The sequence below is a fragment of the Sorex fumeus genome, unplaced genomic scaffold (genome assembly GCF_029834395.1).
Source record: "Sorex fumeus unplaced genomic scaffold, SorFum_2.1 ptg000063l, whole genome shotgun sequence".
NCBI lineage: Eukaryota > Metazoa > Chordata > Mammalia > Eulipotyphla > Soricidae > Sorex > Sorex fumeus.
The window spans coordinates 84,015,677-84,041,632 of NW_026606120.1; the positions used below are offsets into that span (position 1 = coordinate 84,015,677).

General features: G+C 50.4%; 1 protein-coding gene across 1 annotated transcript in view; it reads right to left on the bottom strand.

Moving 5' to 3' along the window:
* FAM20A (FAM20A golgi associated secretory pathway pseudokinase) overlaps positions 1 to 24,548 on the bottom strand; it is a 58,030-nt gene extending 33,482 nt beyond the window's left edge. The window contains exon 1 of the mRNA XM_056127222.1: positions 24,023 to 24,548. Coding sequence (XP_055983197.1) covers positions 24,023 to 24,423 — 401 coding nt within the window. The 5' untranslated portion in view covers positions 24,424 to 24,548. The remainder of the gene's footprint in view (positions 1 to 24,022) is intronic.
* Between the last annotated feature and the right edge of the window lie 1,408 nt (positions 24,549 to 25,956).

Below are 25,956 nucleotides of genomic sequence, written 5' to 3' on the forward strand. Positions count from 1 at the left end.
CCCCACACATACCAAAACACAAAACAAAAACAAAAACAAAAAATCCCCAAACCCCCCCAAAACAAAAACAAAAAACGATGGTAAAAAATAAATGTAGTTATAGAGAACGGTTGTCAGAAAAGGGGATGGGATGTTGGTGAAACTAGCAAAAGAGGCCCCACGTATGGTGATGGATGGAAACTAGACTTTTCTGGGACCCCCAATGTATATCTACAGATGTCTGATGTTAATTCTACATGCCCTAAACATCCATGTCATAAATCAAGGTAACCTCAAAAAGTTTTCATAGAAAAGAAATAGATCACATGCCACAGAATCTGTTTTGCTCAATTCCCTGGATACAAAGCTGTTAGGAGAACTGAGACAGTCTCTCTCCTTTGAAAGTTCACACCCCGGTCCCCTGGGGAAGAAGTTTGTAAGACTCCATTAATTATTTTTTAATTGTTGGACTTGCCAGCTCATTTCCTGGAACTGTTCACCCCTGAGCAATTCTCAGTGGTGCTATAGCAGGTGGCCAGACTCCATCACCTGGGTCAGGCGGGATGAGCTGGGAAGGTTCACGAAGCCTCAGTCACCTGTGTCCAGACTCGTGAACCATGGGAGGAGGTTGGAATACGACTACCAGGCACTCTGGCAAAATTATCTGTTAGGAAGTCCCTTTAAGACTTATTATGCCATAATTCCCAAAGAGAGATGGGAAAGATCAACAGTGCAGGATTTCAGAGCCAGTGTTTTCTTTCCAAATAGACTCTAATTTTCTCGAGGGAAAGGACCTGCCTTGCATGTCTGCTATTTCCTCTCTAGAACTTAGCGGTGCAATACACAACAGCCCAGACCCTGCCAGCCTAATGGCCTGGTTCTGGGATGCCAGCACTAGCTTCCTGGTGCAAAAATTCCACCAGACTCCCAGACACCAGTGTCAGGGCATGGAAGAAAGTATCTCACAAATGTAGAGATTAGACCTGCCAGTCCTCTCTCTGTGTTGGCCAGCAATTTGTAAAGTTAATCTCACTGATATTATGGATTTCTGAAAGCACAGGTCCAAACGAAATTATAAAAGCATTTCAGGGAGCTTCTCTCAGACTTGCCTGTTGAATTCAGCCTGAGCCATATGCCATTTCCACATTCTTACCCTGGAACTTGGTCTTAGAAAGAACATTTTCTTAAAATTGTTCCCATCCTGGTGGTGTGAAATTAAAATAAAAAACAAACAAACTCTTTGGCATTGTCCTATTTCTTTTATGAGTGGGAAGGATTTGCATTTCATGGACCCTTATGCACATATAATTTGTGGGGGGCATTTCAAATAAGAAACATGAATTATTAGTAAACAATTAGCTATGTTCACCGTTTTTGTTTAGAATGTTTAGGTCTTAAACTACTAGTGTCCTGAAGACTTAGGTGCCTTTTTCCCTGAGACTTTAGACTTAAGTAGATATTTGTCTCGATTGAAGCTGGCCGGCCCCCACACTACACCTCCCTATAACCAGAGAAAGGGCCTGGGGGACAGTCTATCAACTTTACAGTAACCGGCAATGCACAAGGGTTACTCCTGGCTCATGCACTAAGGAATTATTCCTGGCAGTGCTCAGAGGACCATATGGGATGCTGGGAATCAAACCTGGGTTGGCCACATGCAAGGCTGTGCTATTGCTCCAGTCCCCCGAGCCTCTTTCAGACCTGGGAGTTAAGGACAGTCAGAGATGCAGGCAGTGGTGGGGAACGTCTGGCCTGTGGGACATATAATGCCTATGAAATCCTGTGGTCTGGCTCTGAGATGTGATGGGACAGACAGGGATGCTTCTCGTCGGATGCCTGCAGCCCATCTGCCTGTATAGTCTGGCCTGAGGATAATGCTATAAATATCCAAATGGCACTTGGCAGGAGAAAGCTTCCCCGGCCCTGACTGAATGGAACATCTTGATTCTGTTGGCTAGGACCTGAATATGAGATGCTTAGAAAACTAGCGTCGAGGGGCGTTTTCTTTGCACGCAGCCTAGCCGAGTTCAATCCCCAGCATCTCATATGGTCCTCTGAGCACCGCCAGGAGTAGTATCTGAGTGCAGAGCCAGGAGGAACCCCTGTGTATTGCCGGGTATGACTCCAAAAGCCAAACAAACAAACAAACAAAACTAGTGTTGAGGGAAGGAAGTGATGGTCAGGAAGGGCATGGAGATGGTTGGAAATGGTTCGTCTGTTTACTATGTGCATGGATTTGATTTTGGAGCCCTGAGCACTGAGTTCCTGCGTGTGCTCAGTGCAGGTTTATGGAGGAGGGTCAACTGTCTCCCACCAGCTCCATGACTGACAGCTTAACTCACACTCAAAACCTTGTGGCTCATCCTCAGCAGACCTTAGAAGGCTGAAGGACTTCCTACCGGCTCTAGCCCAGGGTTTACAGCACACATAGGGCCCATCACAGCCTGGGACCCAGGACAGTGCATGGAAGCTATGAGGCGACATCAGGGAGCAGAGCTGCTATGCTCCCCACAGCCTGCAGTGCTGAGAGTCACAGAATTGTGAGCAAATAAAGCACTTAATCCTCTGATGAGGGCCTGAAAGTGGCGATGATGGATTCTGGACTCTGTGCAATTTATCATTTTCTACAGACAGCATAAAAGACCTCCTCAGAGCCTCCCACATGCCTCCCTTGAGCGTCTGCACAGCAAAAAAAATTTTTTAAAAGAATGTTATTTAGTTGTTTTTAAGAAAACAAGTGTAAGTCAGCAATCATTTAGTTGTCAGGCTTAGATCTGGCTCTCAAGCATATTCATAAAACACAAATATGTGCTACTTGCAAAAGATGCAACGCCAATGTTCTTAAATGTCATCATTCACCAATCATGTCATCCTGAAACAAAAGTATGTTTTTCTCTCTCACACGCATGCACACCCTTTCTCTCCCTCTCTCTGCTTCTTCTCTTTCCATACACACATCACAAACATAACACCTGATACATACTACTGTACCACACACACACACACATACACAGAGCACATACACACAGTGTGAGTAAAAGATGCTGATGGTCGAAAGACCTGTGTCCTCTCTCTTAATTTTCCTGGGCATAGAGATGTGGCTTAAAGGCATACTCTACCCAAACCAAGAGAAAACAGAGGAGCTGTAAAAATAAATTTCCCTTCTTGACATCTATCTCTTCTTTGTAGAATATTCTACAAAGAAGTGATCGTTGATGTCAAGAGAGGGGTGCGGCAGGGTGATACCATTTCACCGAAACTCTTCAGTGCCACCCTCGAGAACATCATGCGACGACTGGAATGGGAAGGAATGGGAGTGAAGATAGATGGTCGGCAACTACACCACCTCCGCTTTGCTGATGACATTGTTTTAATAACACCAAACATCAGCCAAGCGGCACAAATGCTGGCCGACTTTGACCGTGAGTGTGGAAAGGTAGGACTACAGCTGAATCTTACGAAGACAATGTTTATGAGAAACAGCCTTGTTCCTGACGCCCCATTCGCTCTCAATGGAACGACCATCTCCGAATGCAACAGCTATGTGTACCTAGGTCGAGAGGTCAACATGACAAATGACCTGGCACCCGAGCTGCGCAGGAGGAAGAGAGCGGCTTGGAACGCCTTCAAGAACGTCGAAGAAATAGCTAAGAGGACGAAGAACCTCCGGCTCCGGGCACATCTCTTTGATTCCACTGTTCTTCCTGCATTAACATATGCCTCAGAGACCTGGGCCCTACGCAAACAAGATGAGAACGCCATTCAGGTCTCCCAAAGAAGAATAGAAAGAGCTATGCTTGGAATATCACGTTTCACTCAAATGAGAGAACGAATCCGGAGTTCTGACATCCGTCGACGATCAAGGATCAGGGACGCTGTCTCATATGCCAAGGTGTCGAAAATCAGATGGGCTGGTCACGTAATGAGATTTAAAGACGACCGTTGGACTAGAGCTGTTACTGATTGGATTCCACGGGATGTCAAGAGACCGCGTGGCCGCCCACCTACCAGATGGTCAGACTTCTTTGTCAAGATCATGAACGTTCGGTTTGAGGCCCTCCATGTTCCCGGAGCGAAGAGATGCCATTGGGCTACACTAGCACGCGACAGGGACAAATGGAGACGTTACTGGCGCCCGCTCGAGCAAATCGACGACTAACGGGAAGTTAAGTGATTAAGTGATTAAGTGACATCTATCTCAAAGGCCCCAAATCTCTTATTCTGAAAAGCCATTCTCATTTTGATGTTCATTACAGCACTATTCACAATAGCTAAAATCTGGAAACGACCCATATGTCCAAGAACTGAAGACTGACTGGACAAAGAAAGGTGGTGTAGAAACACACACACAGAGGAATACACACACACACACACACACAGAGGAATACACACACACACACAGAGGAATACATACACAAAATGGAATACCACTCAGCTATTAGAAAAGATGAAATCATGCAAGTTACTGCTATATGGATGGGTCTGGTGAAGTTAGTCAGAAGGAGAGCAACACATACTGAATGATCTCTTATAGCTGGGATACAGGGAAACAGAAAGGAAATAATAAATGACCAAAGATAAGACAACAGAGAACTGGACTTCAGGTAGAATCTTACCTTGTTGGGAGGATGGAGGGTGGGGTGAGCAAGAAGGAGAGGGGGACGTTGGGACAATGGCAGAGGGAAGTGGCATTCTGTGGAGGCTGTGGTGCTAGAATGTTTTATGTTTTATTTTTTCCGCTTTTTGGGTCACACCCAGCGATGCTCAGGGGTTACTCCTGGCTCTGCACTCAGGAGTTACTCCTGGCGGTGCTTGGGGGACCATATTGCTGGGAATCTAACACAAGTTGGCCGCGTGCAAGGCAAATGCCCTACCCGCTGAGCTATCGCTCCAGTTCCAAGTGTTTTATGTATGAAACCCTACCATGAACAGTCTTGTACAGCACAATGCCAAGACAATCCACTCCTGGGCCCTCTAATAATCAAGAATGTACCAGATGGTGCTTTTCGTTCAGAAGTTTGCTCTTTGCCTGCCCCCAGGTGTTGAGGCTGCTGTGGAGGAGGAGGGGGAGAGGCCCAAGATTTCATGGTTCCTGGGTCAATGCCCTGTGTTAACGCACAGATAAAATTCTTTCGAGTTCCTGGTCTGTGAACTGGCACTAATTTGCATGGACTTATTTTTCCACCCCATTCAGCAGCAGAGAGAATGATTGTGGAGTCGGTGCTTTTCCTTGTCAGGGGCATGCTGACACCCATGATCATTTATTGAGATGTTACTGCGTGTCCCCAGCCTTGCCTCCAGAGGGGGCTTTGTGCTTTGTCTCTGAGGGAGTTTCTGATTCTCTCCTCTCCAGTTTTTCTTTTCTTTTCTTTTCTTTTCTTTTCTTTTCTTTTCTTTTCTTTTCCTTTCTGTCTTTCTTTCTTCTTTCTATTTTCTTTATTTCTTTTTTTATTTTTGTGTCACATCTGGTGATGCACAGGGACTCCTGTCTCTGCACTCAGGAATTACTCCTGGCAGTGCTCGGGAGACCATATGGGATGCTGGGAATCAAACCCGGGTTGGCAGCGTGCAAGGCAAACACTCTACTCGCTGTGCTATCGTTCCAGCCCTGTTTTTCTTTTTTTCTTGACATCTTGGTCTTGACATCTTTTTTTCTTGGTTAGGGGTAGGAGGGTTTTTTCTGGCAAAGCCTAAGTTCAGAGAAGGGATATGCTAGACCAGGGCTGGGGGGCAGGGTTGGAAAAGACAGGAATGAATTAGAAGGCAAACGCTCTGGGGGCAGCGGACAGATTCTCCTAGATGAGCAAAGCAGTTTTGGGATCTGGACTGTTTTCTGGAGGTGGTCCCAGGGGGTGGGGAAGGGCTGTTTGGTGAGGGTGCGAAATGAGGAAGCAAGATTTCAGCAACTGGACCCCACTGACTCCCCACCAACGGTCCCCCACCCCGCCCACCACACCATCTGAGCTATTTGGTATCGTGACTAAGGGCAACCACCGTCAGTCAACATGAGACTAGGTGATGGAACAGAGGCCAGAAGGTCCTTCTGGAATGTTCTACCACCTTAGAGTCTCAGCATATCCCCTGGACTCCAAGGTGGGTAGGAGTAGGCACTTTGGTGATGATGGATATCAGATTTCCAAGCAATCTAGAGGGGTGAGGGATTGAGATCCCCCTGAGATCTCACTGCAAGAAACGTGTGTGGATACATTTCTTTCACTGGAGAGTCTTGGGAGTATAACCTTGGGTCTGCTCAACTAACTGAAATCTCACTGGCCACAATGCACAACTTTGCCTGAGCTTCTTTCCCCTGAGCAGGAGGAGGGATGATGTGCCCTAGGAGGACTCAAGGGGCCACTTGATCAGTATCTCAAGACCCCAGCACAGGGCCTCATGTCCGTAGGGCAAGGAGAGAGGAGCAAGAAGCCACAATCTGACTCTGAGACCATCAGCTATGTCAAGTCACCTGCTTCCTGGGGTGCTCAGGGAAACACCGGATTCTGGAGCCTCTGCCACAACCTTCAGGTACTCTTCTTTCCTTTTTCTCCCCTCCCTTTTTGGGCCACATGTAGTGTGGCTCAGAGCTTCCTCTTGGCTCTGTGCTCAGGGATCATTCCTGGAAATGCCAGGCATTGAACCCAGATTGCAAAATGTGCAAAAATGTGCTCCATCCTCTGGACTATCTCTCAGGCCCTTGAGGTTCCTTTCTGAATGTGGGATGAGTCTATTTCATGCTGTTGCCCAATGCATTTGTGGGGCAGTCACTGCACAGACATCGGGGGGGCTCTAGCATGTGTGAACATCTTCCAACTCCCTGAAGAGACTGTCTCTCCCATCTAGGGGAGGGAAGGAACCCTTTGCCAAAGATTAATTTAGAGTATGGGAAGAATTCAAGCTCAGGCTGGTATGGGGGAGGGGGAACATAGAAGCTTCTTATCCTTCTGTTATTGAGACAGCCATGATTATACCCAGACTTTTGTGCGATTTGGTCAAACAGAATGATTTCCGGACTAACTCCTTCCCTTCTGGTGGAAACACAACCACTTCCCTCTCTCCAGCTTGCTTTCATGCTATGTTGCAATAGGCCCCTTGTTCTTCCTGCCTCTATCTGGATCCCCACACCCTCCCGACCTCACGGGGGCACCGTCTAGCCTTCCCAGAATGACTTGTGGTTTCTGAGCTGGTGAACCTGATAGAGAAAGAAGGGGTGTATCAGGGAAGGTCCCGGGGTTCAAAGGTAGATCCCCCAGGGAGCAGTGAGCAGGAGGGAAATACTGGGCTGGACAGTGAGAAGAACCTGATCCACCAGGTACCATTTGTAGGAGCTTCTCAGAGCGCTTAGACTGAGCCGCACACGGGGCAGCTCATTGCCTCTTCACAGAAGCTCCTCATGAGCATGGATTATTGTCACAACCCTATGAACGTGGACCCATATTGGCAGCTTCCATCATTGGTCCAAGGTCACGGGCTGGAAAGGGCAACAAACCCAAGAAACCCAAGCCCAGACTCAGAACCCACAGAGATTCTCCCGGCGATGACGCATTACCTGCTAAGATAAAATTAAATTTTCCAGGTGTAATAATGAAAACCAACATATCAACTGCCTATGGATAAAGGAGTCTGGCTCTTTTTTTTCTTTTTGCTTTTTGGATTACATGCAGTGATGCTATAAGATCCAGCTCCCGGACGAGAACAGTGCAGTCTGCCCCCGCGCCTGGCTGTTCCTCAACGGGGCCCGTTGGAGGGGAGCGGGTTGAGCTTTCCTCCCCGCCCCGACCAGGCTCCGGCAGCCGAAGACCTCCAGGACCAGCCACTACCATGCTGAGACCACTCTCTGCACACCTGAAGGTACTGGCAGAGGGACAAATCCGCGCGGGTTCCGGGGCCGAGATCTCCCAGCCTACTCGAATTGGAGTCGAGCATCCTCCACCCAGATCCTCCAAATTCCAGTAGGCAGGGGTCACACCCACCACCTGGCCCCCTGGCGCCGTGTAATCCCATCAGCGGCCAAGACTCAGAGACTATAAAAACCAGCTCCCGGAACCGCGTGGCCACGACATCTTATCAGGACATCTTTTATGACATCTTATCATCTCATTCCTACTTTGGACAAACTTGCAGGCTATCAAATGTAGCCTGCCCACAGGGCAGAGTCTGGCAAACTCCCCGTGGCATACCAAATATGCCAAATACCAGTAACAATGATGGGTCTCATTCTCTTAAAGAGCCTTGAATATAATCTCAGGGCTAGGATGAAAGAGACGTTACTGGGGCCTGCTCGAGGCAATCGACGAATAACAGGATGATGAAATGAAATGAAAAAAATGCAGTGATGCTTAGGGGCTACTCCTGGCTCTGCACTCAGGAATTACTCCTGGCGGTGCTTGGGGGACCATATGGGATGCCAGAAATCGAACCTGGGTTGACCATGTGCAAGGCAAACGCCCTACCCACTGTACTATGGCTCTGACCCAGAGTCAGGCTCTTTTTAACGCTTTTTAGTGTTTCCTGTCAATGCTCCCTCCAGGATGACCATTGTCGGCTGGACTTGGGAGCAGACAGTGGGAGGACCTCTGTCCATTGTCCTCCTCTCCCCCAGAGCTCTTCTTCCATAACAGCCTATAAAACCTCTTGCACCCAGATCTCAGCCCTGACTCAGCTCCAGGAACCCAGATAAGGACATATGGGGGTTCAGTGTTGACTTTCTGCCTTTGCTCTCTGAGCCCCTTCTCTGGAAAGGGAAACCTCTCTTGGATAGAATGGGATGGAATAGAGTGTGGCTGGCGTGGGCCCTCACACAGATTATGGTCTGGTCAAAGGTCACCTCCTGTTGTTCTATCACTGACCCACCAGGTACTGTTTGAAGGAAATGGTTCCCAGAGAGCAGAGTTTCATCCATTTATGTGGTTCCATAAATACTGTGTGAAAAGACAGGAAGAAAGGATCGTTTTGGGGACCTGCAGAATGTTTGCCTTTTCAAGGAGAGGCAGAGACAGAGAAAATGTCATAAGAGGTAGGAGGAACAATTTCTGTAATAGACTCACTGTAAACTGAGCCCCCCTTTGTGTTTCTCCCCATCAGTAAACACTATGGACCGGGTTTCCATATGACCATGGGGACCCAGACACTTGCCTCTTCTCTCTGAAAGTGAGGCTAATGTTCAGGCCAGCCAGTACCTGGAGGTACTGAGCCTTTTCACAGCGATAGGACGCCATCACAGCTGCATCTCCTCCTCCTCCTCCTCCTCCTCCTCCTCCTCCTCTTCCTCCTCCTCCAGGGACTCCATCATAATCCGTAGTGAATAAGGCACCAGTGACTCTTATGCAAGAGTCGGAATGATCACATAGTTATTATGTGTCATGGAGTTCAGGCACTCTTCTCTGGGAGTTCCAGATGTGAACTCTCACTGGGTTAAGTATGACTCCCATTCTACCAGGGAAATAACCGGTAAACGAATAAGGCAGCAGTCATCCCCATGGAACAGTCTGGAATAACCACCTAGTGGTCCTTCGCTGGTTATGTGTCGCAGTCAATAAGGCACTCTGCTCTGGGAGTTCCAGATGTGACCTCGCACTGGGTTAGGGATGACCCCCATTCTAAAGACCAGGAAACTGAGGTTGGAGGTAATGAACCTCAGGAGACCTTTGCTTTCCTGACAAGACAGGACTGAAACCCAGGCCCATAAAATCTTATGGGGTTCCCCTACCCACTCACTGTGATTCTGGGCAGTTCAGCCGTTGGCATAGAAGTCAAGCAGTTCTATCCTTCACGAGTTTCTTGGGCCTTTGGATGACCACTCACTTGCGAGCTTTTCAAACACAAAATCTCCCACAATTCTGCAGGGGTAAAGCATCAAGGAGTCACAGGGCGGGGTTCTTTTGGGTAGGGGTCTCCAGTGAAGAATCCAGTCTTTGCTTCTGCCAGTTCCTGGGGGCTGCTGCCTTTCTTGGTTTGGTCTCTCCCTCCTGGCTCATCCCATGGTCTCCTCTTCCATCTAAATCTAATGTCACTCTGCTTTGCTTTTATAGGGACTTTTGTTCGTAGGATTGAGGCCCATGAGCAAATCTGGGATGAACTCCTGAATATTCCTAATTTCCTCTGCAAAGATGTGTTTTTTATTTCTTCCAAAGTAGATGACAGTGACTGGTGTTGGGGATTAAGATGGGAAACACCTTCCAACTCACAGCAATCTCTAGAAATTCACAATCCAGAGAGATTATTTATCCTTAAAGCAAATCAATAGTGCAATGTTCTGAAGAAGCTCAAAGGGATTGTGAAGAGAGAGTTGAGATCTCACAAGGCTGGTGGGACAGGGATGCTCTGTTTAAGGGGGCAGCTGGAGAAGGAGGTGTACAGGGCAGGACTGGGGGGCAGCTGAGCATTGCCAGGCGGCCTAACATTCTGTCCTGTCCACTGGTTAACTTCTACCTCAGTGACTAAAGCCTATTTTTGGAGAAGCTGGACATGGCTCCTTGCCAGGAGAATGAAGCATTTTCTCGTATGCAGATCAGGTGTTTTTTAGGATCACAAATCACAGCAACTGAAGCCAGGCTCTGGCTCTGCTTCTGCCCAAAAGAAGGGCTTGCCAATGAGCTGCTGACTCAGGACTCCTTGTTTTTGTCTGATCTCTTCCCTGAGGAAGGACTGGCAGATCAGCATGCAGGGCAAGAACCCCTTATTGGTGAGCTGGAGGTGGACTCTGTATCTTGCTTTGGATCTGGAGGTCCCCACTAAGTGGCTCTGCTTTCACCAGGCATTCAGGGGTCGCTTCATGAAAGGGATTTGATATCTAAAATGCACATTTGCCTCCAGTTTACTTGAGCAGTTTTCCAAATACGTTTTGCTGCCACATCCCATGCTTAAGACTTCAAGGTATCCACGACCTTTTGTTTTGAACATTGCAGCAGGTCCCCAGCTATTGTCTGGGGGGAAGCCAGGCTGTACCCGCCTCTCTTGATTCTAGTGCTCTTCTCTGGCCAGAGTCGGTGGCTCTGCATTCTCTAACCGGCTCAGTTCACCATCTTCACAAAGCACCCTTTGTTCTGACCTCTTAAGTGCAGCTGACTGCCAGGGTGATTTCTCAGTGCTGAGTGATGGGCTGGTGAGCCCGAGAGTCCAGGTGCTGCCGGGGACCAGTCGAGAATGCACCGTCATCACTCACAGGTCATCAGCAGCTCTGGCAAAAGGCCAGAGGGGAGGAAGAGCATCCACAGGTGTGCCTGCTGCTCAGGTCCTGCAGTCTCGATGCTTCAAACTCTCTCCTTCCACCCCTTGCTAGACTGTTTCACTCAGGGTGACCTGGGGGGGGGGGTGAGACCCCTCCCCGCCCCAAGGGACCCAGTCCCAGCAGTCGAAAACCTCCAGAACTCAACCACCGCCATGCTCACGGCCGCTCTCCACACACTTGCGCTGAGCCTCGCCCACGAGTGAACCTTTTCCTGGACCACGCATCACTTCATAGGACACACCCTACTCATACTCCAAGAGTACAGCACCACATTTGATGAGATTCAAAGCAGGAGGCAACCAACCTTAGAGGGAAATATTATATTATTTCGGTTCTGCTTTGGGGCGGGGATTGGGGTATGGGATGGAAACCCCCGAAATATGGTGGTGGGAAAGTGTAATGGTGGTGGGATTGGTGTTTGAATATTAAATGTAATCAAATATTGTGAACTAGTTTATAATATACAAAAATTAAAAAAAATTCTCTCCTTTTATCTGAAAAGCCAGCAGGCCTGAGCAGCCATGACAGGGTCTTTTGGACCTGCCCTGGGTATACAGTAAGGATGGCACTAAGCCAGCAGCCAGGGGTAGGTCTAAGGCGGAGAACGCTAGTCCTGCCAGCACAGTGATACATGAGGTGGAGGAGGAGAAGGGTGTAGGGAGAAGGGTGTGTGAGGTGGAGGAGGAGAAGGGTGCAGAGAGCTTCTCTTTCTGGGCCACTCACTGGTGCTTATAGTGAGTTAAATCAGAGGGGGGAGCCCCGGAAGAGTCATCTCTGGATGGGTTTCATAGAAGGCATTCTGAGGAGTTCTTCATCTGGACTCTGTCTAATGCATCATCTGTTTTCCTCTGATTCATTTCTCCCAGCTTTTTTTTTTTTGAGAGGGCAAGGGTTTCTTAGTTTGCTTTAGGCCACACCCACCAACGTTCAGAGGTTACTTTTGGCTCCACATTCAGGAATCAATCCTGGCAGTGCTTTGGGGACCATATGGGATGTTGGGGATCAAACCTGGGTCGGCCTCTTGCAAGGCAAGTGCCCTACTGCCCTACTGACTGTACTCTCTCTCCAGCCCTAAGTGATAGTTTTTAAAAAATGAAAACAATAATAATAACAATAACCACATGTGTTCTAGTCATAAGGGAACTTGATGACAAAGTGGTCCTCTACCCAGAAGAGATTCACGAATTCTTTCCCTTGTCTTAGCAGGAACCAACCCTATGGTCTTAGGACCCTCCCCTGATGTCCTCATTTAAACTTCATTAGGCATTTAAAGGCCCTGTCTCCAAATGCAGTTATATTCTGAGGTCAGTTAGGGGTAAGGCCTTGAACATGGGGATTTAATGATGATGCAATTCTGTCTAACCAGACTCATTAGATTTGTGAAGGGTTTTATTAGATTTATTTCTCATTGAGTCCTAGGAAAAAGTCTTACTACTTGACAGCTAACCAGCACAAGGGACTTCCTTGAGTTTTTGCTTAGTACAATAGTAGCCCCTTTACGCAAAGTACTCCCAGTGAATTTCTCTCTCTCTCTCTCTCTCTCTCTTTTTTTTTGCTTTTTGGGTCACAACCAGCGATGCACAGGGGTTACTCCTGGATCTGCACTCAGGAATTACTCTTGGTGGTGCTCGGGGGACCATGTGGGATGCTGGGAATCAAACTCGCATCAGCTGCGTGCAAGGCAAACTACCTACCAACTGTGCTATCGCTCCAGCCCCTCCCAATGAACTTCTTTAGTGGAAGGGTACCAGAATCTTCCCAGATGCCTTTGATGTATTTGGCCAACTGAATGTGGCAGAAGCCAGAGTTAGCAGTTTCTGATCAGGACCTTCTGAGACTGGGCACATGTGCTCTCTCTTCCTCAGAACTCTTAGACTACCACGTGTGTGAGCTTGGTAATGAATGTGTGTGTGGGGAGGGGAGGGTGGAGAAGAGGCTGTGAGGAGTTGATACCTTCCTCTGTTGAGCATGAACAAGATCAAAGGGGTTTATGCAGCCGTTGACCACAGGAACCTGAGCGAGCCCAGCAGAGATCAGAAAAACCACTTGGCTGCATCCAGCATAGCTGACTTGCAGAATCATGAGTGAAAATAGATTAAAAAAAAAACAACTAAAAAAGTCATTAAATTCTGGGGTGCAGCAAAATCAAAGAGGACCTCCAGGGCCTAAAAGAAGCTCTCTTTCACATAAGGGGCTGAAACATTGGCAAAACCATGGGTTGGAGAGTTATTGGAGAGAAAACCCTTGACAAGAATGGAGAAAGGGAACGGAGGCTTGGGCTTTTAGGCATATCAATTTTATTTATTCATTTTTTGCGTCACACCCGCCAATGCACAGGGGTTACTCCTGGCTTTGCACTGAGGAATTACTCCCGGCAGTGCTCAGGGGACCATATGGGATGCTGGGAATCGAACCCGGGTCAGCCGCGTGCAAGGAAAATGCCCTACCCTCTGTGCTATCGCTCCAGCCCCTAGGCATGTTAACTTTAGAGAGAAAAAGTTTACTCTGCTCCCATATATTTCAAAAAGGCTATTTTTGTTTTCAAAATTGTTTAGAAGTGCAACTGCCTTTCCCAAAGAAAGACTCTGGAGTCTAACACGTAGCACTGTCCTCCTGTTGTTCATTGATTTGCTTGAGTGGGCACCAGTAACGTTTCCATTGTGAGACTTATTGTTACTGTTTTTGGTATATCCAATACGCCACGGGGAGCTTGCCAGGCTCTGCCCTGTGGACGAGATACTCTTGGTAACTTGCTGGGCTCTTCGAGAGGGATGGTGGGTCGGCCGCATGTAAGGCAAATGTCCTACCCAGCCCAGAGTCTAACATAACATGTGTAATTCACTTTAGAAGCTACAGTCAGGCCTTAGATGGCAGTCAGCAAGGACAAAGGAACTGTCACCCAACTGCCACAAGAAAATAAAGTCTGCCAACCAGCGGAAATGAGCTTGGAAACAGATTCCCCTCTGCCTAGCCTCCAAACAACTCAACCCAGGCCAGGCTGGATGTCAGCTCCTGAAGCCTTCAGAGAACGGAGTCGCCTCAGCTGGACTTCTGGCCAGCAGCAATAAAAAGGCTGTCCTTTGAAGCTGCTGGCTTTGTGGTGATTTGCTGCCCAGCCATAGAAAACAAACAGAGCTGCTGTTGATTTCACTTTCTAGAGGGAACCGGGGATGAAAAGGTTATTGAACTCGCCTCCTAAAGCCAGGCAGTTAGCAAACCACAGGCAGGCTTTCTACCCTGGGGATCTGGCTGCAGAATGTATGCCTCACCTCTCCTGCAGCCTTTGAAGCTCCCAAGTCTCTGCCTTTCCTCTTCTGGGAAAGACTTTTCCAGCTACACCCAGCCCCTCAGGACACCTTTCCAGTCCCTCCCTGACTAGGTAAATCCTCTCCAGGCTGCGCTGTAGCACTTAAAAACTTACTTTTCCCACCTGGTGAAGGGATGGGTGTTGGGACATGATAGGACTGAGATCCAATCATGAACAACTTTGTAAATGTATAGATTGCTGTGATTCAGTTAAAAAAAATAAATGGAAAAAAATTCTAAAGAAAAAACTCACAAACTTATTTTTATTAGTTTTAGTCTCCCAAGCAACACTCAGGAGGGTTAGGAGACACTCCTGGTAATTCTTTTTTATTTTTTTTGCTTTCTTTTTAGGAGGGGGGTCATACCCAGCGATGCACAGGGGTTACTCCTGGCTTTGCACCCAGGAATTACTCCTGGCAGTGCTGGGGGACCATATGGGATGCTGGGAATTGAACCAGGGTCGGCCGTGTGCAAGGCAAATGCCCTCCCCACTGTTCTATTGCTCCAACCCCACTCCTGGTAATTTTTGGCTGACCAGGTCAGCATTTCATTGTGAGGGACCCAGTATGTGGCATGCCTGGGGCTTCCAGGGGACCAGCAGTGCTGGGTTTGGGGGAGGAGGATCTCCAGGATCATACCTGGCATGGCTTTGTGGCTTTAGGGCTGTACTCAGTGATACCTGGGGTACCATGAGGGTGCAGGGGATCAAACTGGGGTCAATCTCATGCAAGTCATGCGCCCTAACCCCTGTGCTATCCTTCGGCTCCAGTGCTTAGTACTTCTGGGTGACTGGCACTGCCCAGCCTCCTGGCATCTCATAAGTCGCCATTGGAGCTTCAGGAGTCTCCACTTGGCCCCAGGCTGCACGTGACCACAAGAATGTATCTGCCTGGTAGGTTCCCCGAGGGGAGAGCCAGAGGAAATATTTGGGGAACAGATCATTGGGAACAGATGCCACCCGGACCTGGGGGTGGTTGGTCAGGGGCTCATTATCTCCCCGCAAAAAAGTCTTGCACAAAAACAACCCCGACTTATAAAATCCTTCCTCCTGGAACTGCTCGGCTCCTCCCTTACACGTCAGAGCCAAACCGCGCTGCTAAGACAGTCTCAGAGTTGGATTTCAACTCCTCTGCTGGTGCAGGAGCCAGAAGTCAAGCCGCATTCAAGAAAAGTCCCCCCCCCCCCCCCCCCCCCCGCAAAGGAAAGTCAAGAAGGGGCGTTTGCCAGGAAGTGAGTGCTCCCCCAGTTCTGGGTGCAATAGGCAAGAAGTCTTGCTTCCAGAAACACCGGAAGCACACAGAGACCCTACCCTGGCCAGCGCCAGCCCCTGTTCTGCTCTGCCCTGGGGCAGGTGCTGACCTGTGTTTTTCCTGTGATTATTCATTAAGCCGAAGCTGACGAAAGCCTGTGGATTCTGCTGAAGTCGGCTGGTGTCTGGCTCTTGGCCCACCAGGGAGACACTTCTCAACAGCTGTGGCTTTAGTGGGGGCAGAAGTTATTAGACGAAGAACATCTGTCTACCTGTTCGTTTCAGGCAGCACACACACATATGGGCCTCCAGGAGGGCTGAACTAGGGTGGGAAGAAACAAAGGGTGTCGCTGCCTGCTGGTGCCCGGGTCCATGCAGATTGGCCTCTGTGGAAATGTGGCATCTGGACAGCACAGAGGCTGCATGTTGCACAGATGCCAGCATCCGGGATGGTCAATCCCTGTGGGCTGACTTGGGAGCCAAGAGCCAGGCACCGCCTGTAGAACCGGGCTCAAGCAAGAGACAAAGTGAAGGGCTAAGTATGGGAATGGGTGGCTTTGCTGGGATTCACCAGCCATAAGGCAGATCCATGTGGGAAGCCCGAGGGACTGGAAAAAAAGCGGGGACTCTAGTTTCCAAGACGCCAAGAGTCTGTCATAAACTTCATGAGAATAGAGAGCTTTGGAGAGGAGCTTAAGGAGTGGTTGGGACAGAAGCCACGTCCACTGACCGCAGGAGACAAGGCAACCTGGGGAAAGAAGGGTCTTTCCGAGACTGGGGCAAGGATTTGGCTGGCTGGGGTAGAAAAGATCTAAGTTGGCAGAAGAAACAGAAGAGTTCAACCTTGGGAGGTGTAGGGCAGCCTTAGGACAACAAACTTGCCTTCAGCGGTCATCTCTCAGGATCTATTGGTTGGAGGGCAATGCTTTTGTTTGTTTGTTTGTTTGCTTTGGGGCCACATCCAGGGGTGTTCAGGCTTACTCTGGTTCTGTCTTCAGGGATCATTCTTGGAGGTGTTCAGGGGACCATATCGGTGGCGGGGATAGAACTGGGATTGGCTGTGTACAAGGCAAGCAACTTCCATGCTGTGCTATCTCCCTGATTCCAATAGACCATATTTGGGGGGATGCTAGGCTACATAGAGTATGATTTGATTGTCTCCCCTGGTCCATACAGGCACCTACCACCTCCATCCTGGAGTCCAAAGTCATCAACCCAAACAGCATTTCTACATCTCCGACTCATTTTCTTTAGTAAAGTCTTAAAGGGGAAATGTCCTTCTCACCATTCATAGCTTGGTTCATGTTTGTTCACTCTGCTGTAAGAATTCTACACAGCCATTAAACATGCTGGGTTCCTCTGAGTCCGTCCTCAGGTCATAGAGAAGTACAATGGAGTAACCATGAGGCTATAATGGAGTCAAGCCTCTTATTCACCACCGTGGGGCTTTTGGTCTGTGGTCTTTAAGCCCCTGAGTTAGTTAGGAGGTCCATTTGTTTTCCTAAAATTTATGTTTATTCGGGTAGGGCTTTTGCCTTGCACGCGGTCAACCTGGGTTGGACTCCTCTGCCCCTTTCGGAGAGCCTGGCAAGCTACCACGAGCATCTCACCTGCATGGCAAAGCCTGGCGAGCTTTCTGTGATGTATTTGATATGCCAAAAACAGTAACAACAAGTCTCACAATTTGTTGTGAGACGTTACTGGTGCCCACTCCAGCAAATAGATGAACAACGGGAGGACAGTGCTACAGTGCTTCCCCTGAAAACAGTTCATTGCATTTGCAAAATGTTGCCCATGTTCATCAGGATACTTTGCTTTCGAATAACAGAAACCCAACTCCTGGTTCTGTCTTCAAGGATCATTTCTGAAGCAGGGAGAAAAAAAAAAACAGAATCTAAAGTGACCTAAACCCTATTCTCTATTTTATTTTATTTATTCGTTTAAAAAAATTTAAATGATTTTATTGTGTTGGGCATACAAATTGTTTCCAGTTTTTGTGCTCAGTTTTCACTGGTATCTATTCTGTATTTTAATCTGCCTCTCAATCTTGTCATGAGGCATCAAGCCCCAGAAGCTATGGGCACTGGAAAGAATTTGGTAAATTCATTAATTTACCAAAATAAACAAATAAATAAATAAATAAATAAATCCATCCTGGGCAAAGATACCGATTGGTCCGGTCTGGGTTGCAACCCAACTACAGAGTGCTGTGATTGGCCCCCCTTTGGTGTGGCTACTCACCCCTCCACCAAGTCCTGATAAAATCACAGCTTCCTTTACATTCACATAAATACAGGGAGTCCTACTCCCAAGTCAGCAACAACCCATCAAATCCGCATTGTAAGCTGGAATCTCACTTTCCCTTCTTCCGTCAGGTAGATGAAACACTCTACTTCCGAAGGGCACACCTAGATCACTCCCAGCTCCCCTGGACTACTCCTCTGGGCTTTAATTACAGCAGCGAAACCCCTTCACAGCAGCACTTAGTTCAGCATTGACTGGCAGAAGGGAAGAGAAGGGGTGTCTCCACCCAGGCTGGGAACCTGGGAATTTGGTCTTCCGCACACTCCTACTTCCAGGGAAACCGTGAGGGTCGCTTAGCCAGTGTATTTTCCAGTTCCTGGCCTCTGCCAACGCAGATCAGGCGGAAGAATCTGCCTGCAAATAACTCGCCAGGTGAGTTCCCAGAACGGAAGTGAATTTGGTTGGGGGTGAAAGACGAAGGAGGGAAACAATGGAGCAGCTGACAGACAGACACCCTCCATTGCTGGAGCAGCATTTTCGTCCCAATATACGTGGACACAGGAAGTGCCTATACTCCTTGGATACGACAACTAATTTCCTTGGGCCCTGGGCTCATGGCAGTGAAGACTGGGGGCTTGGGGATGAAGGAGAAGAAATCTCAATGTAGTCTCCGGATGGGCCCTCTCAGAAGTCATATGTTTGGAAATTTTGATTTCTCTTTGTTCGGGGAATTCAGAATGTATTGAGCCTTGAGTCTTTCCCACTAGCCAGTCAAGCTCCCAGTGGGAGAAATGAAGGCTGGGCGTTAGCAGCACCTCAGTGTACCCCTCCCCTTGCTACACACATCCTGCTCCATGGGGAGCCTCTGGTCAATCTCTGGAGGTGGGGTCCAGTCTTAGCCTGGTATCATGGGCAGAAGAACCATCAGGGCACTGTGAATTCTGGGAGAAGCCCCAGGGGCTGGCCTCCAGGAGGAAGAACCTTCACTTTTATTTGCATTGTGCCTTGAGCTGCCTGTTTCCAATAAACCCGTGTTCCAAACAGAGTGGGGCCAGCATGAGATAAGCCGGAAGCAGAGAAACCATGAGGGGCAGCTGAAGGGAGAGCAAGGAGGAGGGAGAGAGAGAGGCTGCTGTGTCATTCCACCACTGCTCGGTGAGAAGAGACTGTTTTCTCTCAGAATCCCCCAGCCAAGATAATTCTCCCAACCAGCTGAATTCTTTTCCATCTCTCAGAGCTTTTTCTCCCCACCTCTATCTTTTTGGGTGTCTGGATCTTCTCAAGACTTCCTCACTCCCCATCCCCCCGGAAACACTTGAGCAATTGATTGGAACCACACCTCTTGAACCACTGCCATCTGGGAAAACTTCCCGGGTCTTCACTGGGATTTTCAAACTAGGAGTGAGGGCTGGGCTTTTCTCGAGGGGCAGTGAGGAGTTAGGAAGAGAGGGGAAGGTAGGAGCTTCTGATGATGGGAAAAAAAATACACACACACACACACACACACACACACAATTCTGAAAAATGCTGAGTCTGGAATTGCAGGAAAACCCTTCCTTCCTGACACCCAAGAAGATGTCGAAAAGGAACAAGTGGACCTTGGTTACATTGGGGAGGTAGAGGAGTGGCCCAGCTCTGTATCCCAATGGCAGAGTCAACCACATTGAAAGATCCAAACCACAATAACCCAACTTACAAATGTGCCTGTCCAGGAGGTAGGCTAGGATTGGGGGAGGGGGAGGGCAGGAGGCAACCTGGGACACTGGTGGAGGGAAGTTAACTGTGGTGATAGGGTTGGTGCTGGAACATTGTTTGCCTAAAACTCAACTATGAATCACTGTAAATTAAGATGTCTTAATAAAAAAAATTAAAACAATGAACGAAAAGAAATAAAGAAAGGGGTGGGGGTGGGGGTGGGGGGTTGGACACTGGGGACATTGGTGGTGGAAGATGCGCATTGGTGGAAGGATGGGTGTTTGATCATTGTATGACTGAAACTCCAATATGAAAGCTTTGTAACTATCTCACAGTGATCACTGTATCACTGTATCACTGTCATCCTGTTGATCATCAACACTGTCATCCTGTTGCTCATCGATTGCTCCAGCGGGTGACAGTAATGTCTCCATTCGTCCCTGTCCCATGCTAGTGTAGCCCAATGGTGTCTCCTCACTCCAGAAACATGAAAACCATGTTATTGTTACTGTTTATGGCATATTAAATATGTCACGGGTAGCTTGCCAGGCTCTGCCGTACAGGGGCTGGGAATTGAACCCGGGTTGGTCATGGGTGCAAGGCTAATGCTCTGTACTACTGCTCCAGCCCCATCTCAAAGTGATTCTATAAAAAAATTAAAGAAAGAAATAAAGGAAAAAAGGAAGAAGGGAAGGAAGGAAGGAAGGAAGCAAGGAAGAAAAGAGGGAGGGAGGGAGGGAAGGAAGGAAGAAAGGAAGAAAGGAAGGAAGGGAGGAAGACGACGGAGGGAGGAAGGAAGAAAAAGGAAGGAAGAAGGAAGGAAAGGAGGGAGGAAGGAAGGAGAGCGGATACTCATATTGAAGGGGTGGAGGCTGGCATGTCTACACTCGGGAAATTGTTGACCTTTGCATGTGAAGATAAAAATCATAGAAAAGCTGCTGAAGACAGAGGGCAGGCTTCTGATGAATTTGAGAGGCAGAGAGAAAGAGACAGTAGAGGTAGGAGTCTTTAAGTCCAGTCTTTCTTGGGGGAGTATACCTGGTGGTGTTTGAGGGTGACTCCGGGTTCTGTGCTCCTATGGACCCAAGGACAATATGCTGGGATGATACAGTGCTGGGGATTGAACCCAGGCCGCCCCTCTGTAGAGCCTGGTGAGTTCTCTCTCCAGCTCCAAGCTCAGACTCTGAAAGGCAAGTCCTGAGTACAATGACCTGTGCTACCTTCCATCCTGGCCTGGAAAGAAAGGGCATTCATCTGACTTGTCACTTGATGGCCCGGACCGGTGACACCGAGTTCCGTTAGCTCCATGTGTTGTCTCCTCATCACTCGTCAAGGCGGGTGCCAAATGAGCCATCAGCTCCATGGCACTGGCGCTGGCTCGCCACCGAGATCCCTGGCGACAGCCTGACGGAAATGCTTTCCCTAATGACATTTCTAACTTGGACTCTGCCTCATTCAATCACTTCTCCGAGGCAGGGCGGGAAGCAGAGCCGCGCAGCTGGTCTGCAGAAAGCCTGAGTGTCGGATGTAGATTGAATGGCTAACCCATAACCCACCCACTGGGGTGTGTCTTGGGCAGGTCAATTCCACACTGAAATCCTGCCATCGGGGAACCCACACGGATGGAGGGGCTGAGACATTCAACGCTTGTATCAGCTTCATCTTCCACTACGTGAACTCACAGAGAGTATGGGAGATGGTACGGCTCTCTGGGAATGAGCTCAAGTTGCAGAGATGATTTTACACGATTACTACTTATCAGTGGGGTGGGTAGAAAAACCATTCATCCAGACGAATGGTCTTTGCTGGGCAAGGGGTGAAGTGCTGATTTGGCTTCTTTTATGACCCGGCGAGGAGGCAGATGGTTGGCTTGCGGATACAATTATTCTGGAGCGTTGTTGACATTAGGCAATAATTTGGGCATTATGGCATCCGGACGTGACCATAGAGACCTGCCTCTAAAATAGCGGCTGGGTTGTGGCTACGGATGAGGAGGATTTGTCTGTGCAGGAGGTGGCTAGCAAGGTCATTTGCGGCTCTGCTGTCTTGTCTGATTTTCTTCTGTACCCTGATGTGGTGTCTGCACTGGTGAGCATGTCACACAGACATGGGGCCCATCAGCACAACCCCCGGACCCCCAGACCCTTGAGGGCTCTCTCTCCCTTAAAGGGAACACAGCTCTCCTAGCAGGACCCTGAGTGTGATTCAAATCTACGGTGGCAACACGTCTCTGGGGTTCCATTCTGACCGCCAGAGAAGGGATTTGACATACATGTGAACATCCTGCTGAGTCTTACAGTTCAGTTGGGGTAAAGGGAGGGTGTCTCTGTTTCCCAGGTCAGGTTTCAGCACAGATGGTCCCTCCATTCCAGCCCATAAGTCTCGCTCGAGGTGCCCAGTCTCCCAAGGAAGGGGTGAGTATGTGTCACCATTGTCACAATCAACTAACCACAAGGGCCCTGCCCTGCAAGTTTCCTTCCCTCCCCTGCCCCGCCTCCAACCCTGCAAGGTTCCAGTTTCCATGGATTCTTTGTTCAATGACCTAGATCACTTCTGCTCACTTCTTACTTTTATTAAGAATAGAGTCTTTTTATTGGGGGGGTTGTTTGGGTCACACTCAGTGGCGTCCAGGACTTACTCCTGACTCTGTGCTCCGGACTTACATATTTGGGGGACCCTATGTGGTGCTGGGGATTGAACTGGGATTGGCCATGTAAAAGACAAGTTCCTTTCCTCCTGTGCAATCTCTCTGTCTCATAGGCAAAATGTGATTTTTCTTTTCTTTTTGGGTCACACCTGGCAATGCACAGGGGTTACTCCTGGCTCTGCATTCAGGAGTTACTCCTGGCGGTGGTCGGGGAACCATATGGCATGATGGGGATCGAACCCGGATCGGCCGCATGCAAGGCAAACACCCTACCTGCTGTACTATCGCTCCAGCCCCCAAAATGTTTTTTTGTGGCAGAGAAATGGCAGAACAACCCAGGTCACTGTAGGATAGATGACAAGGAATAGCTTTTTGCTTCTCTGCCAGAATAGTTTTCTTAACTTTCCTCCAGGACCCCAGTAACACAGGAACCTGTCAGGCTGCAGAAATGTGCTCGTATGCACATCCAAGTGCCTGTGATCTACCCACAGTCCCTCCTCCTCAAATGCATGGTAGACATGGAGATGCTTCTCTAAGGGCAAAACGTCTCAGCTCACGGATGCTCACTCCCAAGTTATGGATGAGGGAAGAGCAATATTGAAAATGACAGTGTCTGAGAAGCAATCTCAAAGTGCCTTTTTATCGCACAATTAGCACCCCTAATTGTGTGCAATCAAACTACTTTCTTCCTAATATGAAACCATCAGCCAGAGAGCTGCAATTGAATGTCACCACAATGATTTCGGCCAGTAATTCCTCACTTTTCACGTCCAGAAGGCTCCTCCTCCCCGAGGAAATAGCTAAATTGGATTAGCACTGAATTTCTGGCCTCGATATCCTCCTGGGTACTATGAAACCAGCCCAGGACATCTCATTTGGAAATCTCTTCTTGTATTAAGAAGCAAGGGGGAGGGGGCTGGCGATAACACAACTGTGCAGGGGGCACTATCAGCTGACGAATCTGTCTCAGAGTCCTAGAGCCCTCGAACACACTCATCGTTGATCTCTTCAGGACTGACCCTTCCAACTCTTCCCTCCCCCAATGCAATCATTAGGCCTGACTGTGTAAATCAGTCCAAACCACCACGGATAAGTCTTGTCTTCCAGCTATAAGCTCCCCTCATCCGGCGAGGAGCAAAGCTGTTTCCGTAAAACACAGCAGGGAGCCGGGGCCAGGCCAGCTTCTTCCCTACCTACCTGCACTGACCCGGGGCAGAGAAGTTAAGTCCGCAGACTAGCCGCCCAGCTCTGCCCAAAGAACAGAGGAAAGCGCTCAACGCCCATATCCACCCAGCTCCGTTTGGAAAGCAACTTAAGCAAAAGCAAAATCCTGCAGGGACTTTCACGGAAAGCTAGGGGTGACAGTCCCGGGAATAAAAGTGGGGTGAAGGAGTGACCCAAGAGTTCCAGGGAGAGGAGCCGCGCGCCTTTCGTCAGGGTACTGCCTCCTAGAAACTTTGACAGCAACTGGAATGTCCCGGGGTGGGGTGGGATGTGGGATGGGGTGGATGGAGTTGCGCACCCCAAGTCCGGAGCTTGGGTGGCCGGAACGTGTGCGTGTGCGCGCACGCGCCCGTGTGTGTGCGTGTGTGTGCGTGTGTGTGCATGCGTGTGTGCATGCGTGTGTGCATGCGTGTGTGTGTGTGTGTGTGTGTGTGCGCGCGCGCGGGGTCCTCACCTGTTCCAGCGAGCCACCTTCCTCCGGTAATACCGCAGCGCCTCCTGGCTGGCCAGGAGCGTGTCTTCGGGCCCGGCGAGCGGCGGCTCCTCCGGGACGTTGTACAGCGGGTGGGCGAAGAGTGCCCGTAGTTTGGAGCCCGGGTCCCGGCCCGGGTCGCCTGCCGGAGACGCCCGCGGCCCGGCCCGGGAAAAGTTGTGTGCGGCGGCGGGGTGCGGGGCTGCGAAGGCTGAGTCGGGGCGAGAGGACGGGGCGCGGGGGGCGCACGGGCAGCCCCGCGGCTGCTCCCGGGGCCGCAGCTGGCGCTGCACTTGGGGCCAGAGGTGGAAGTAGAGGTCGGCGGAGAGCAGCGCGCCCAGCAGCAGCAGGGTCAGCAGGCGGTCCCGGCGCCGCCCGGGCATGGCCCCGCCGGGGCGCGCGGGGCTCCGAGGGCGATCGCCGGGGTCCGAGGGGCGCTCAGCGCGCGGGGCCGCCCCGCCGGCGGCAGGCTCTGGGTGGCGTCCTTGAACTTGGGCACCCGGGGCGAGAGGGCTCCAGCGGCGGGCTGGCAGGCGGGAGGGCGTCCGGGATCGGCGCCCGCGGCACAGCCGGGACAGGGGGTGGGGGTGGAGGGTGGGGGTGGGGGGCTCCCGGGACCCGGGTTCCCGCGCCTTCGGCAGCCGGCGCCCGGGAGCCCGCGGCAAGCGCGGGGCCCCCCTGCGGGAGCGCAGCGAGCGCGCGGCTGGGCGGGATGCTGGGGCGCGGCGGCTCCCTCCGGGTGCGGGCGGCGGGGACGCCGGTGCCCCCCGCTTCCTCGGGGCGAGCAGCTCTGCGCGCGCGGCTCCTGCAGGCAGAGGTAACGCGGGGCCTCCCCCGCCTGGCCCGGCGCCCGCACCTCCGCCCACTCGCAGCTGGCACCTGCCTCTGGCGCAGCTCGCCAACCAACTCCCGATGCCTCTGCGGGCGCGGCCCTTCCACCTTGTCGCCCAGCCCCCGCCCGCCCCGGGCCTCCCGCGGCCCGGGCTCGGCGCCCAGCGCGGGCACTTTGGTGGGGCGCGCGCGCGGGGACTGGGGCGTGGGGGTTTGGGGGGAACCCTTCATATACGTGTTTTTTTTTTCTTTTTTGGGTCACACCCGGCGATGCACAGGGATTACTCGTGGCTCTGACTTTGCACTGAGGAATTACTCCTGGCAGTGCTCAGGGGACCATATGGGATGCTGGGAATCGAACCCCGGTCGGCCACGTGCAAGGAAAACGCCCTCCCCGCTGTACTATGGCTCCCGCTCTCATGTACATTTTTAAAGAGAGCCAACCCTTTCTCCTGTACATCTTCCCAGATATTCTGTGTGTGCGGTGACTCTGCTCCGCTAGAAGCCCAGGACACGTGCATAGCACGTGCTTGGCACGTAGTAGGTGCTGCCGAAAGAACCTATTGAGTGGAGGCAAAAAAAAAAAGTTCTACCTTTCCCAAGAAGGCCCCCCCCCCCGCCCCCCCTCCACATCCTCTTTACCTCGAATGTGGACATTTCCTGCCTGAGGGCGTTTGCAGCTGACTGTGCCCGCGGGCGCTTCACAAAGAGGAACTTTTTCTTTCCTTGGAAATGGGAGAGGCCTCGTGTGACCCCACTCTGAACCCTGGCATTTCGCTGGCTGTGTGAGTGGCCCACCCAATGGTCCACCCAAAATGAATCACTGCGGGACATGCATCGAACTTTCTCCTGCTCTCCCGGGAGGTCATTCACATGTTACCCCCCACCCCCCCACCTCCACCCCCATTTTCCTTTGGAGGACTCCGGGGAGACCAGGACTGCACTGAGTCCTTTAATGACCAGCGAGAGGAGCGTTGTGGAAGCTGGGGTGGGTGGGATATAGGAGAGGACACGGCTGATGGTGGGAGATAAACGCTTCTTTGCTCTTAACTGCCTGTCTGCCAGCTGAGCCCCCAGCCCTGAGT